The sequence below is a fragment of the Drosophila subobscura genome, chromosome O, assembly GCF_008121235.1.
Source record: "Drosophila subobscura isolate 14011-0131.10 chromosome O, UCBerk_Dsub_1.0, whole genome shotgun sequence".
NCBI classification, from domain to species: domain Eukaryota; kingdom Metazoa; phylum Arthropoda; class Insecta; order Diptera; family Drosophilidae; genus Drosophila; species Drosophila subobscura.
Window position 1 is genome coordinate 26,828,097 of NC_048533.1, and position 13,279 is coordinate 26,841,375.

The following is a 13,279-nucleotide window of genomic DNA, read 5'->3' on the forward strand; positions in this document are numbered from 1 at the left end:
GTAGTTCGCTAACTCTCATTTCTCAAATTTATTTCTTGCATTCGTTCTGCTTCCGGACTCAATAAAAACAATAAATCTATGCTTAGCTCTTAAATACATAAATTACAATCTTCGTTGACTTTTTCCATACGTAGCTAGTCAGATATATGTTTTATACAGTAAAAAGTAATGTCTCTCCTTAAACGTAACTTATTCTACATTTATGTTAAGGTTGGGCAAACACTCGACATAGTTAACAATTTCAGTCAACATTTAAGGGACTAACAAAAAACGTTTCAAACATTTAACATTTAGCATAGGGTTAAAACTAGAATAAACCTAGAATATATCAATTTTCAGCTTGCACAGAATGGTATCGAAGGCAAACACGGACGAAATGAAAGTGTACGGACTGTTGCGTATGATGCCAAAGTCCGGCTCAAGGCTGGGCAGAGCGCGGGGCGAGAAAGTTTGCAACTGCTGCGATGGATGGCGTACATTCGTGATGGGAGGATGCTTCCGAGCATTCTGCTTCATTTTCTCCTTGCGGGCCACAAGCTTTTTTGTCTCGCGCACCATGTAAATGGCCTCCGTGTTGGTCATGTAGTCGTGAATGATCTGCAGAGTGAAGATTATGATTTAATGTACAAAAAAATGGTCAATGTTAGGGGTACAACTCACCTTTCGCTTCTTGGGGCAGTGGGCAAACACCCAGATGAGTGTGCAAAGTGTGTTGAATATCTCGCTGTCTTTATCGCACCAGCGCAACAGCATCTGGGCAATGGTCACCAGGCCGCCCTCCTGGAATGTGTTGACCGTGGTGCTGTTGTAGCGAGCCAGATTGAGAATGATGCGACTGCAGCGTTCGATTAGCTGCTTGTCCACCTCCGAGCGTATGGCCTGGGCCATGATGCCATAGCAAAATGTGGACATGAACTCCGAGCACCACATGAGCAGATGTGGCACAGTGCGCGACAGACGATCTGTGTGCAGCAGGCAGGTGCATTAGTTGTGTGCATCGAATCAAAGTTAGAGGTACTCACCCAATCGATTGAGCACTGCTAGGGCATCGCTGGCAATGAAGCGACCGCGCAGGAATCCAACTGCCTCCTGCACCTTGGTGCGCACCGAGTTGGCAGCCTTCGCCTCATGACGCAGCTGCACAATGCGCTTTCGCATGGCCAACAGACCCTGATGACGCTGGCGACGACGCGTTTGATAGCCACGCCAGTAGCGCTGTATAACCTTGGCCGCCCGCTTCTGGCGTATGAGATGCTTCATCTCTGGAGTCATCAGAGCCTGGAAACGCTTGCGGGCCAGGTAGCCAAGTGAATGGGTCTGGAAATTGGAAACGGAACGACGCAGCAGTAGGAAATGCTCGCGTTGCTTTATCATCAACCGCTTGCCGCGGAACTTCTGCTGCAGATGTATTGTGATCTCACGTAGCTGGACAAAATCGTGGCGCACTTCGCGCATGATGCGTGTAGCTCTGAACTTGCGCTGTAGGCGAATGGTAATCGACTGAAGGAGCTTAAACTCCAAGCGGACTTTGAGCATGGACAGACGGGCACGGAACCGACGTTGTAGGACCACAGCTGCCTCACGCTGCTTCTGGTACTCCTGACGCTCCTTTCGCATCTGCAAAGTGGCTCGGATAAATTGCTGCAAGAGACGAATCTTTTGGATGGTCTTTAGAAAGATCTCACGCTGGACACGGGCAGCAACGGTCGCCCGCCACTTGCGTTGGATGGTCATCGAACTTGTGCGTATTCTGCGATAGCCCTGGCGTAGTTGAATCATCTCTTGGAGACTACGCCACCACCTTTGAATGCGGATGACTGCTTGGCGTTGCTTTTGGAAGTGTGAGCGCTGCATCCTCATATGTAGTTTACCGCGGTAGCGTTGCTGGGCTTTAATTATGACATCACGATTCTTGTGGTACAGGGAAAGCTGCTTCAACATTTCGCTCCGGGCTCGATAACGCCGCTGAACCACGATTGCTGCATTCCTGAGCTGCCGGTAACTATCCCTTTGCCTAATCATGGACAAGCGGGCTCTGTAGCGCCGCTGCAGCGTCATGGCTGCCTGACGCAGTGCTAGAAAACGGCTTCTCTCTCGCTGCTTCAAGAGATGCGCTCGCCAGTGCATCTGCAGGCAGTTCACGGCAGCCTGGGTGCCTCGATACTTGGCCCGCATGAAGCGCATGGCCTTATTGGCATGGAATCGTCGCTGCATGCTAGTGGTGACCTCACGCAAACGAAGGAAGTACTGTCGCTGCTCCCGCATCTGAACCATTGCTCTGCGACGCTGTTGAACCACTAGCACAGCTCTCTTCAGTTGAAGGTACTTCTGTCTTTGGATTAGCATTAGGCGCTTCGCACGGAATTTACTTTGGACAAAGCGGGTGCACGCTGTGAGCTGCAAGTACTTGGCACGCTCTTGACGCATTTGCAAAGTGGCGCGCCAGCGTTGTTGAACGTTAATGATGCAGCGACGGGTAGCCAAAAACAAATTTCGATCCTTGATCATATCCAGACGCAAGCGGAAATTATGTTGAATGATAACAGCAGCCATGCGCTCTCTCCGATAGACTTCTCTCTGCTTACGCATCTCCCAAGTGGCACGAATGCGTTGCTGAATGACAATGGCACTTTTCTTGGTGGCCTGGAAGCTGTCACGGGCTTGTCTCATCTGAAGCGTGGCCCTCCTGTGTGTCTGCAGCTTAAGAGCACAAATACGAAGTTGCTGGAAGTGGGTCCGATCCTTTCTCATCAGGACCATGGCACGCCAGCGCTGCTGTATGACTTGGGTGGCTTTCTTTAGCTTTAGGAACTCCCGGCGCTGCTTTTGCATTAACCATTTTCCTTTCACTCGACGCTGCACAAAGATAATGAGCTGCCGCTGGCGCAGGTACTCTTGCCGCTGGCTCCTGCCCAGGCAATAGCTGCGCCACATCATCTGAATATGGCTGGCCGCAGCTTGTTGCTTTTGCGAGCGTTGAAGACGAGCTGTGGCGGCAGCCACGAGAAGTTTCTTGGCAAACAGACGACGGCGCCAAATGCGCTGCAAGAAAATTGTAGACTGACGTAACTCCAGGAGCCGCTGGCGACAATGCCGACCCAGCACATGGGCCCGCCACCATCGCTGTATGACGATTATGCTGTGGTAGCTCTGGTAGAGCTGCTTTTGGGCCAGAAAGCGTCGCGTGTACTTCTGCAGGATGATGGTGGCCTGAAGGCGCTCCTCCTTGTAGAGCTTGGCGTACTTCCGCATCTGGTGACCGCGGAAGGCGGCCTGTATGATAGTGGCTGCCCGATGGCGACGCCTCAACTCCTTGTGGCGTATGCGACGCTGGATGACAACGCACAGCCAACGACGATGCCACCATTTCTGGAGCACCATAGCGGCCGCATGGAACTTGGGCGAACGGAACTTGTAAATGATCTGCCAGAGCAGCGAAAGCGTCTTCTCGCGATGACCGTCCACGATGTCCGCGGCGGAGATTTCACCGCCCAGCTGGAAGTCTGCAGCATTCAAAGCGTTCAGAGCCAACTTGACATTAAAGACTCGCTGAAGCCGCGATATGGCAGGCACTCTCAACTGACGGGTTAGATCGTCGCGCAGCAGAATGACCTCCATGACGCGGGTTAACCGGACGCCGTCTCGCAGATCTATAGCCAGATTGTTAAAGGCATAGTCGAACTCGTCGAGGAAGGTCTGCTTGTGCTGGAGCACATAGCCCAGGCGGCGCAACTCGCGCGTGATGTCTCCAACGTTTGCCAGCAGCTCCGAGGAGAAACGCAGCAATATGTCCTTGGTCTCTTTGTGGGGGGACTTCTTAACAAAGAGGCAGGGATTATGCTTGACGATGCGTTTCTGCTTGGCCTGGTCCAGAAAGAGCAGCAGGAACAGAATCTTTTGCAGCGTGTGCTTCTTGATGGTCTCCGCGTACTCATCGGTGAGTGTGAAGGCCTTGCTGTACTTCTGCTCCTCGAACTTGTTCCTGAACAAACGATTGAGAATAAAGTGGCTCAAGCCCACAATGTCTCTGTTGGAGTGCATCTGAATCTTTTCGCCAAACACCACCTCCAGACCCAGTCGCAGCCATAGGGGATTGAAGCAGAGCAGCAGCTCTAGGATAGTTCTCTGCATGACCACGTCCAGGTGCAGATTGCGATCACTGCGTATACGCAAAGCTTGCTTGTTGACGTAGACGGCCACCTTGGAGCAGGGCAGACGCATTTGCTCGCTGAAGAATAGCTCCACAGCTGCCCGACGCAGTGTTTCCAGACGGAACGTGGTCAGATAGTTCATGGACTGCTCCTCCTTAGTGGGCGCCATTACCAGCTCTTTGTTGCGCACTTCATTGAACAGCTTTCCCACATCGATTTTGCTGTTCGAGTCCGCATCCAGATCAGCGGGTATGGAGACCAAGGCATTCAGCCATTTCTTAAAGTCCGCCTGATGCCGCTCCACCGCCTGCTCATCCAGGTACATGGTGCAGGCCAGAAAGGGGTCTGCCGTGGTTGTGGCTGCAAACGGATCCGGATTGATGTACGTCTGCATGTAGAGCTCCGAGTCATAGAGCTTTACGGGAGCTGCTTCCCTAGCCTTTCGCTTTGGTGTCTTCATGAGCGACATCGTTTGGGCCAGCTTGAACTTCTTGGGCTGAGTTTGTGTCCACGTGCTGCCACTTCTGGCGGAGGCATTGGCTGGTGCTGCACTTCGGAGCAGGGAGATGTCGTCAACACGCTGTTTCTTTGGCGGTGAGATGGCCATCGTGGTCTCGTGGCGATAAAGGGACTCGTTGCTGGGCGAATCCGAGAAACTTAGCTCATGGGAGCGTCGCTTTTGGGTGTTAGCAGTGTTCATCTCCTTCACAGGACTGCCCTTGCGCGATTTGCGACCCACTTCATGGAGGTTGAATCGACTCGACTGGGCCAGAATCTCGTTGTGATTGAAGAGATAGTCTTGCGGGCACATAAAGCTCGCTTCGCTGCAAATGGAGTTGTCCAGCAACGTGCGGTCTACAGGCTTTGCATTCATTTGCGTCGGCTGCTGCTCCTGGAAGTACCGATTCTGTTCGATCGAACGTATCTGCATCTCATTGAGATTCGGCATCGAGCCTTGTATGGCAATCCTTGTTTGCGGCGAGAGCAGCGACAGATCCTTCATGGACTCTGAATATTTTCGCAGTGGCGAACCAACCAGTTTGATATCCCTCTTCAAGTCTTGAACGGGGCCCTTGGCTTCCGCCTTCGTGGGGCTGGATGCCTCCTCCTCGCGTATGCATTCCAGGGCTCTGGGGTGCGTTGCATGGACAATGGTTGTGGTTTTATTTTGAATAGTGGGCGTTTGTAGCAGCACTTCGGAGCGCGAGCAGTCCAACGTGTCCAATGATATGTTAATTGTCTCTGAATGCCTCACATCAAAGGTTTTGTTCGTGGGCGGTTGATCTTCAAACTCGTCAGGGACGAGGCGACGGGGTCGCAAGTCGCCGACAGTCGGTTTGGCATCTGTGAGCAGATTAGGTGTCGGCCAGGCAGCCAGATTCTCTGGCATAATGTCCGCGCCAGTGACGCGTGTTTCGGTGAGCGGTGTGAACTTAAATGTATCTAATATGTTGAACAAATTCGCAGGAGTCATGGGACTAACATTCTCCTTGCACGTGCGCGGCTGTGGCGAGATATAAGCAGACTCCTCCTGCGGCTTGTAAACATTTTTCTCCATCAGCGGTGCATGTTGGGCCGCTGAGGATGCCCGAACAGTGCGCGAGCCGCTGCACGAGCGCCAGGGCTGCTTGGACGGAGCCGCTGCGACGGACTGACGCTTTTTCTGCTGCGCAGCAGCTGCTGCCGCACTTTTTGTTTTCTTCGAGCCGCCGCCCGTCGGCGATTTCAGATGCAGCGTCTTGCCCACGGTGGGAAATTTGCGCGCGTTCTTCAGGTAGGCGAGACATAAGGGAAGAAGCAGAAGCAGAGAAGGGTGAGTGGCGGGGTTGGTGTGAGGCTTTAAGGGCTTACCTTGACCGGCTGGTTGCTCTTGGACTTGAGTATGATCATGACGTCCTTCCGAAAATTTCTATTGTCCAGCAAATGCAGCGTCTCCTTGCAGGCCACCTCCATTTCGGGGCTCCAGACCAGCTCCATGGAGACCTCGTCGCGAGCGGGAATTACGTGCTCCATCCATTCGACGGTCAGGTTGTGCTCCTCCCTGATGCCCTTCGTTACTTTGACCTAGAAGCGGCAAGGGTGATTAGCATTGATCAAATACATGTTGCCAGGCAGCCGAGCCGCCGACTGATCTATATCGGCGACCAACTAACCTCAATGTCGTCGTCGCTGGGGTTGATGACGCGCACGAAGCGCCTGGCTGTTTTGGTTACGGGCACGTCCTCAAACTGCACAATCGCTTTGGCCGAAAACGGAGCCATGACCACCACGGCTGGCTCGCGACCTTCGATGTGCTTCTTTTGCTTCAGCCGCGACGGCGTCACAGTGACCTGCAAAATAAATGCATTCTCAAATGTAGAAATGCAATTCTTTGTTGGATCGCAGGGACCACTAACCTCGAAGGCACTCATCGCGAATACCGGCACACCGAAAATAACACTTGCAGAAAACAACGATGAACTAAAACGTCAAACTCAATTAACAGCAAAGTGCCATGAACACTGCAGCACTTAACACAATTAACAAAACACAACGAACAACAATTAGAGCTGAAATCAAAATCTAGTGTCGAAAAAATGCCGCCGTTGCCATTTTGAAAGTTGTCAACAGTGTGACCGCTGAATTATCCATCAGATATACTGTCCTTCAGAAATATACCGAAATATATACATACATCCTACATATTAACTACATATTTGTGTAAACAGCAACAGAGACACCTGACGAGGAAATGTGTACGTTCCACAACAAGTTTCGCAATGAAAATATTTTTCGGTTTTGATATTCTGCTTAATATTACTAACAAACTAGAACTCACAACTCTGAAACTATAATTTTATCCGATTGACGAATAAATTTTCCACTAGAGTGGCTAGCTCTAATGATTTAGCGTTCCTTGTGAATGGCAGAGCGCGCAGTTCAAATTTTACTGAATCACAACGAACAACAGCAAGTACGCCACGAGAAAGGTTCACTTAAAATAAGTTTTATTTATAGTTTATTTACAAATATCAACAAAAAAAACATACATTCCACTCAGCAATGCTCAATCTGTTTACAGAAGCCTGCTGGGAGGCAAAATGTGTGTTCGCGGTAGATGGTCGCTGCCCGTTTCGGAGGAGTACATGTTTTTGAGGTATCCCGGAAAGGGGGTGACTGCATCGAACTCCTCCCCACCAGTGTCGTCTGGGGGATCGACAGCCATGAAGGAGATGGCAAAGCCACGCAGAGAGTTACTCTCATCCGTCTGGAAGCGCAGGAGCAACGTATCCGAGTTGGAGACTATAATCGGAGGCTTGTGTTTGCCACAGAAGCGGCCGTGGATGGTGTTCATGGAGTAGCCCTCCTCGGTGATCTCCAGGAAGTCGTAGTCACAGCGCTCCGAGTACTCGATCTCAAAGTTCAGGAACTTGATCTTCACACTGCTCTCGGGATCCGACTGAATCCGCCAATCGCAGTACATGTTGCGCTTGTAGGGTCTGCTTCCGTAGCGGGGATGCGAGTAGAAGGTCTGCGAGTGATTCGTGGCCCTCAAGTAGCCACCGCACTCGGACACAAATGTGGCCTTGAAGCCCTTCCTCTGCAGCCCCGCATCTGTGGCCAACACCATGAACATCTCGTTGGTGGAGGCGATCACCGCATACGGCTCTCGTCCACCGCAGTAGATGCCCAGCGTTGAGCTGTTCTCCGAGCGGCCGTCATAGATGGCCACGTAATCGTAGATGCACTCCTGATGGCTCTCCACGGCAAAGTCGTGGAAGGTCAGCTGGATGCGGTGGCCCAGGACGGTCTGGAAGTGCCAGTAGCAGTAGATGTTGCGCGGATAATCATCCGGATAGTTGGGGCTCTGCAGCACGCCATAGGAGGTGGTGATCTCGAACTTGCACCTCGTCTCCGTGCAGTTGTGGCCGTTGTCGGACAGCGTGTAGCCGTTCCGACAGCTGCACTGATAGGAGCCATAGGTGTTCCTACATCTGTGCTGGCATCCTCCATTGTTAACAGCACACTCATCCACATCTGGGGGAAGGATAATTTAGGGTTACAGAGGAAATCCCTGGATTTTTTTGATCCAAACTCACCTACGACAAACTTGGCCACAAAGCCGCTGCGCTGCACCGTTCGATCCGAGTAGAATTCCAGCCGCAGCACACTCTGCTCGGAGTTAACGAACGGAGGCAGCTCGTTCCCGCAGTAGATTCCGATCTTCTTCAGGCGATTGTCACGCATCTTGGAGTATATGATGAGATAATCGTAGTTGCATTTGGTGTACTGGAATCGGGTGCCCTCCAGGTCAAAGTGGGTAAAGTTGAGGAAGACAGCGTGATTGGGTGGGGCCACCACTTCCCACACGCACTGCTTGGCATTGGGATAGACGTCCGGGTACGAGGGTGAGTAGAGGGTGCCATTCGATTTGGTGGCATCCACAATGCCGCCACACGCATTCTCGCAGGTCTTGCCATTGGCCTGGAGCTCGAAGCCAGCGTGGCAGCCGCACTGATAGCTGCCCATGGTGTTGATGCAGACATGCTGGCAGCCGTGGTCCGTGAACTTGCACTCGTCCACGTCCAGCATGAGGGCGGCGGAGAAGCCCAGCCTCTGCACCGATCCATCCGACACGAACTTGATGTACATCTGATTGGTGCGGGTTCTATAGGGAAAAGGATGTCACTTAGTAGGGAGTTTCCCAGGATATGCCCAAAGCTTTACTTACTTAATGTTGGGTGGCAGTTTGTCGCCACAGAAGCGTCCAATCAGCCGGGAGTCACTCCGATTGCCATCCCGTATCTCCACATAATCGTAGACACAGCCATCGTGCTTCTCCAGCTCAAAGCTCTGAAACTTGAGCCCCACCTGGTGGTGGATGGGTGCATTGATGAGCCACACGCACTCCTTGTCGGGTTTGTACTGCATCGGGTAGGTGGGCGAGTCGATGGACTGATCCTTGGTCAGCTGAATTTCTCCTCCGCAGACCACTAGCAAAGTTAAAGTTGACTCAGATGGTTCCAAAATGGTTGATTATGCTCGAACTCACCTTCAAATCGGGCCTTGAAACCGCGATATCCTTTGGCCGCATTGCGGTTCACATAATTGATGAGCATTCGACTGGTTTGGGTGGTGATAATCTCCCCACTGGCATTGCCACAGAGACGCCGCACCAGGGGAGATCGGTGCCAGTAGCCGTCCCTGATTTCTAGGTAGTCCTCGGAACAGTTATCGGAGAGCTGCAGCTGGAGCTGCTGCAGATGGAGGATGACCTTCTCGCCATTGGTGGCCGTAATGCGCCACTCGCAGCTGGTGAGCGAGGCATCAAAGGAACCATCGTCACCCGGCTCTGGTTCCGCATCGCCGCTGCCCTCGAACTCGCTGAGTACCCCATTGCCCGAGTACACGTAATGTGGGCTGATTATTTGGCCAGAGTTCTCCTGGTAGGTGCGTCCACAGGCCGCACACTTGTAGAGCAGATTGGCCTGGACAATGTCGCCACGGCTGAGGCGACGTCGCTGACCCAGCTCGATGTGTGTGCCCGGAGGAATGCCTATGGGCGTGATCGTGTCCAGATAGGAGCTCTTCGAGAATGAGTTTGTGGCATAGTGCATGATGGAGTTGTAGTCGTACGGCAGCAGCGGATGGTCCACCTCCTCCGGTGATAACACATCGAAGTTGTACTCCTGACCGCGCATAATGTTGGCCTTATTGATGATGATGTGCTTGTCCCGGTCGCCGCGTGCATGCTCGTGATGGAAGCCAATGGTGTGGCCCAGCTCGTGGATGATGATGCCAAACTTCTCGCAGTTGCGACCAATAGAAATGGGCTGGCGACCATTGCCATTCTTGCCCAGAAAGGAGCAGCACCTGATGGGGGGAAAACAAGTTAATGCAAGATACTTTCAGAGGCGATTAGGTCGAGGCTTACCCGCAATTTTTGACCGTAAAGAAAATGTAGTTGTCATGCAACTTGGCATCGCGCTCCACGAACTTGATGCAGGTGAAGTTCTCCCAGTGCCGCATGGCCTGCTTGAACAGCGCCTTGTGGGCGCCACTGAAGATGCCATCGATCTCGTACGGAATCACGCCGTAGTCCCATGTCCGCTCCCGGCGCACCGTCACGCCACGTCTGTGCCTCCCCCTCGTCTCAGTTTCAATTTCAGTTTCTGCTTCAGCCAGAGGTCGAGTGTAAGCAGAGGCGGGCTGCAGCACATCCGTGGAGGCATCGGTCCAGAGCAGTGGCGGGGGTAATCTCAGCAGGGCTTTGCCTCGCGATTTATGATGCTGCTTCCGGCGCTGCAGGCGGCTGGGGTGGATGGGATGGGATGAGAAGCTTATGAGCTCAGGTATTGCTTGCGTTCACAGTGTGGCGAAGCAACTCAAGTGCCGTCCACCTCAGGCAACGTCAAGTGGCCAGACTAATTGTGCGCCATTGTGCTGAACTAATCCCACTTGGGGCATCTGGCTGCTTGGTCGGAAGACTTACCCCATCGCTGGCCGGGCTCTGCTGCTCTCCGCTAGGTTTATGCGATTCCTGGGCTGAGTCCTCTCTTTGTGCGCCTCGGGCACCTGTTGTATAAATCACACTGAATTCCCAGACGCTGAACCACGTGACCGCACTCACCTGCACGGCATCTAGCATGCCATAGAAGTCCTCCGGCTGTTCCTTGAAATCAAAGTCACATTCGTTCTCTGATAGCTGATCCAAATGCCGGCACTGGGCCAGCTCGAGCATAGAAGTCACGGCCAAGGCGGCCACAACCAAAATAATAAATTCCATTCTCATTCTGTTAGCATGGGGAATGGCGCGCATTCTTTGACCCTTGAGGAATTTTTCTGAGGATCGTTGACTCTTTCACTCGTTCTCCTTGAATTCGTTTTCGGACAACCGACTCTGGCCAGCTCAAAGTTCTAACTAAATACTGAAAGCAATGATGGTCGAATTTTATTTCTCAGACACGGCCGCGCGCTCCACGGATTAGGCAGGTAAGAGAAAGAGAGAAAGAATGTCCATTGAGAGCGAGAAAGGGAGGCAACAAAACGCGATCCCAATCGATCCTGATCTGACGTCGTCATCGACAACAACCACTGACCACTACATGCAGAGAAGAGGCTCGACGGCTCGACGGCTCGACGGCTCGACGACCGTTCGCGCTTTAAGCAGAACCTGAAGAGGCAGCTAAAGAGTCCGAGTACGAGGCAACAGAAACTCCTCCGCAGCGGCAATTCAAGCGGTCCATTGTCTGCCTGTTCTCTTGATTGTTAGCATTCAATGGGTTTTGATTTGGGTATCCCTACACCTTGACATTGTCTCGCTCTTGCTCTTGCCCTCTCCCGTTCTCTCCTTCGGCAGTGGCTCTTTTCCATCTGCCTACCTGTGGCCGGCCGGCTTTGGCTCTGGATCAGGTGTTGTGTGTGTCGTTGGGCCTTTTAGGGCAGGTCATTAATGAGACGATCATAAATCCCTCTCATGAACGAAACTTTTCTCGGTAATTCCACCAATAAATGCTATTCAATCTGCATGGCGCCCCCTAAGGCAAAGACAAGGTGGAAACGCAGCCATAAAATGTTTATATCCAGTACATGGGTTGAGGATAATCAACGGATCTGTTAGAAATCTTCTTCAGGAGAGGGAAAAGCGCACTTTTATATTGGTTTTAAAACATATTTACTATAATTATATTATACGAATTTATATTATTAATATGTATAGTATGTATATAGATTTAATTACGTATTAAATTGAGTCAAATATCAGAGAGTTGTACATGTGTATTTATGTATTATGTGTAAAGTTCTCTATGCCCCTGCAGAAACATGATGATACGAGTATGTGTAAGTACTACGAAATAAACCCACCGAATCGAAACACTAAACATCGTCGAGCTGCTTTAGGAATACATGTTTTAAATCTATCTACAAGGGCCGCCACACACGTTTTCTAGCCTAACTTCCATTTGGACTTTGATATTGGACATCCATTAAACCTATGCTAAGATGCCAAACAGAGCTGCCTGCCTGAGCTAAGGTAAAGAAAATGCCCTAAAGCCTAGACTACCAAATATGGCACAATAAAAAGATTATAGAAGATATCGAAATAGAAGAAAATGCTTTAAAAATGGCAACTAGTAAAATGCATAAAACGAGAACTGCACATTCAGAGTAAATAAACTGAAGAATCCATCCTCACTTTAGTTGGAGCAACATCCATCTAGCGAAGTTCAAGTTACGTAGATAAGTTCGACTTAATTTCTTATTATAGGTTTCAATGTTTTGCACTTGACTGCGATATGCCTGGCATGCTAGAACCTAACCTGTTTGGATTACCTAAAACTAACACTGTGTATGTGGGTCGTGATTATGCTTCGTGGGGGGAGAGACGGACAAAGAGAAAGGAAGATCTAAGGACTCTTGCTTTATGTACGCGACGATATGCCTAAATGTTGTTAAATAAATTCCGTTTTTAATATATTGTCATGAATTTTAGCGCGTCGAGTGCGTGCCAGTGCGCGCCTAGGTGGGGAAGGGATAGTACCGAGTGGGCAGACTGTAGCGACCACGGCCATTGAGCACCACCAACGAATTGCCACTCAAGTCGCCGTACTCGTCTGTCTCCTCGGTGTCCTCGATGTAGATGGATTTAAGGGAGCCAGGAAACGGGGTGACCATCTCGGAGCTGTACGAGTTCTCCACATCCTCGTCGCTGTTGTCAAACGGATCGACGGCCACATACGAGGCAGAGAAACCTTTCATGGGCACCGAACTGTCCGTCTTGAAGCGCACCAGCAGCGAGTTTGTCATGGAGATGATGTCCTGGGGCTGCTATCAAATACAGATTCATTGTATATTAAAATATTCCATTAGATTGAATGTCTTGGACTTACCACACTGCCACAGTACTGTCCGTACATGGGTCCGCTGGTGTCCTCCATGTTCGAGAAGACCTGCACATAGTCGTAGGTGCAGTTCTCGCTGCTCTCAATGTCAAAGGTGAGGAAGATCAGCTGAACATTGCTGTTGGGCGGCGCCTCAATGGTCCACTCACAGTCCATGTTGTCATCGTAGTCCTGATTGCCAAATCGGGCATGGGAGTAGAACTGCTGAACATGGTTGCTGGCACGCAGAAAGCCTCCACAAGCTGC

General features: G+C 51.2%; 3 protein-coding genes across 6 annotated transcripts in view; all 3 read right to left on the reverse strand.

Moving 5' to 3' along the window:
- Positions 1-9: 9 nt before the first annotated feature.
- Positions 10-6,753, reverse strand: LOC117896324 (protein abnormal spindle). Its single transcript, XM_034804559.1, has 6 exons — positions 6,548-6,753; positions 6,305-6,481; positions 6,003-6,215; positions 1,023-5,919; positions 661-962; positions 10-597 (listed from the first exon to the last, which is right to left on the reverse strand). Exons 1-6 carry the CDS (start codon positions 6,560-6,562, stop codon positions 319-321), a joined length of 5,883 nt encoding a protein of 1,960 aa, XP_034660450.1. The 5' UTR covers positions 6,563-6,753; the 3' UTR covers positions 10-318.
- Positions 6,754-7,154: 401 nt separating this feature from the next.
- Positions 7,155-11,089, reverse strand: LOC117898136 (dorsal-ventral patterning protein tolloid). The gene is made up of 7 exons (XM_034807330.1): positions 10,762-11,089; positions 10,624-10,706; positions 10,066-10,443; positions 9,184-10,004; positions 8,863-9,124; positions 8,231-8,799; positions 7,155-8,168 (listed from the first exon to the last, which is right to left on the reverse strand). Exons 1-7 carry the CDS (start codon positions 10,948-10,950, stop codon positions 7,207-7,209), a joined length of 3,264 nt encoding a protein of 1,087 aa, XP_034663221.1. The 5' UTR covers positions 10,951-11,089; the 3' UTR covers positions 7,155-7,206.
- A 994-nt stretch (positions 11,090-12,083) lies between these two features.
- Positions 12,084-13,279, reverse strand: part of LOC117896630 (dorsal-ventral patterning protein tolloid) — a 28,072-nt gene continuing 26,876 nt past the window's right edge. For 3 of the 4 annotated variants that reach the window (XM_034805073.1, XM_034805072.1, XM_034805071.1), the window contains exons 13-14: positions 13,022-13,275; positions 12,084-12,959 (exon numbers count right to left, since the gene is read on the reverse strand). In XM_034805073.1, coding sequence (XP_034660964.1) covers positions 12,651-12,959; positions 13,022-13,275 — 563 coding nt within the window. In that variant the 3' untranslated portion in view covers positions 12,084-12,650. The remainder of the gene's footprint in view (positions 12,960-13,021; positions 13,276-13,279) is intronic. The other variant, XM_034805074.1, reaches the window with a different exon arrangement.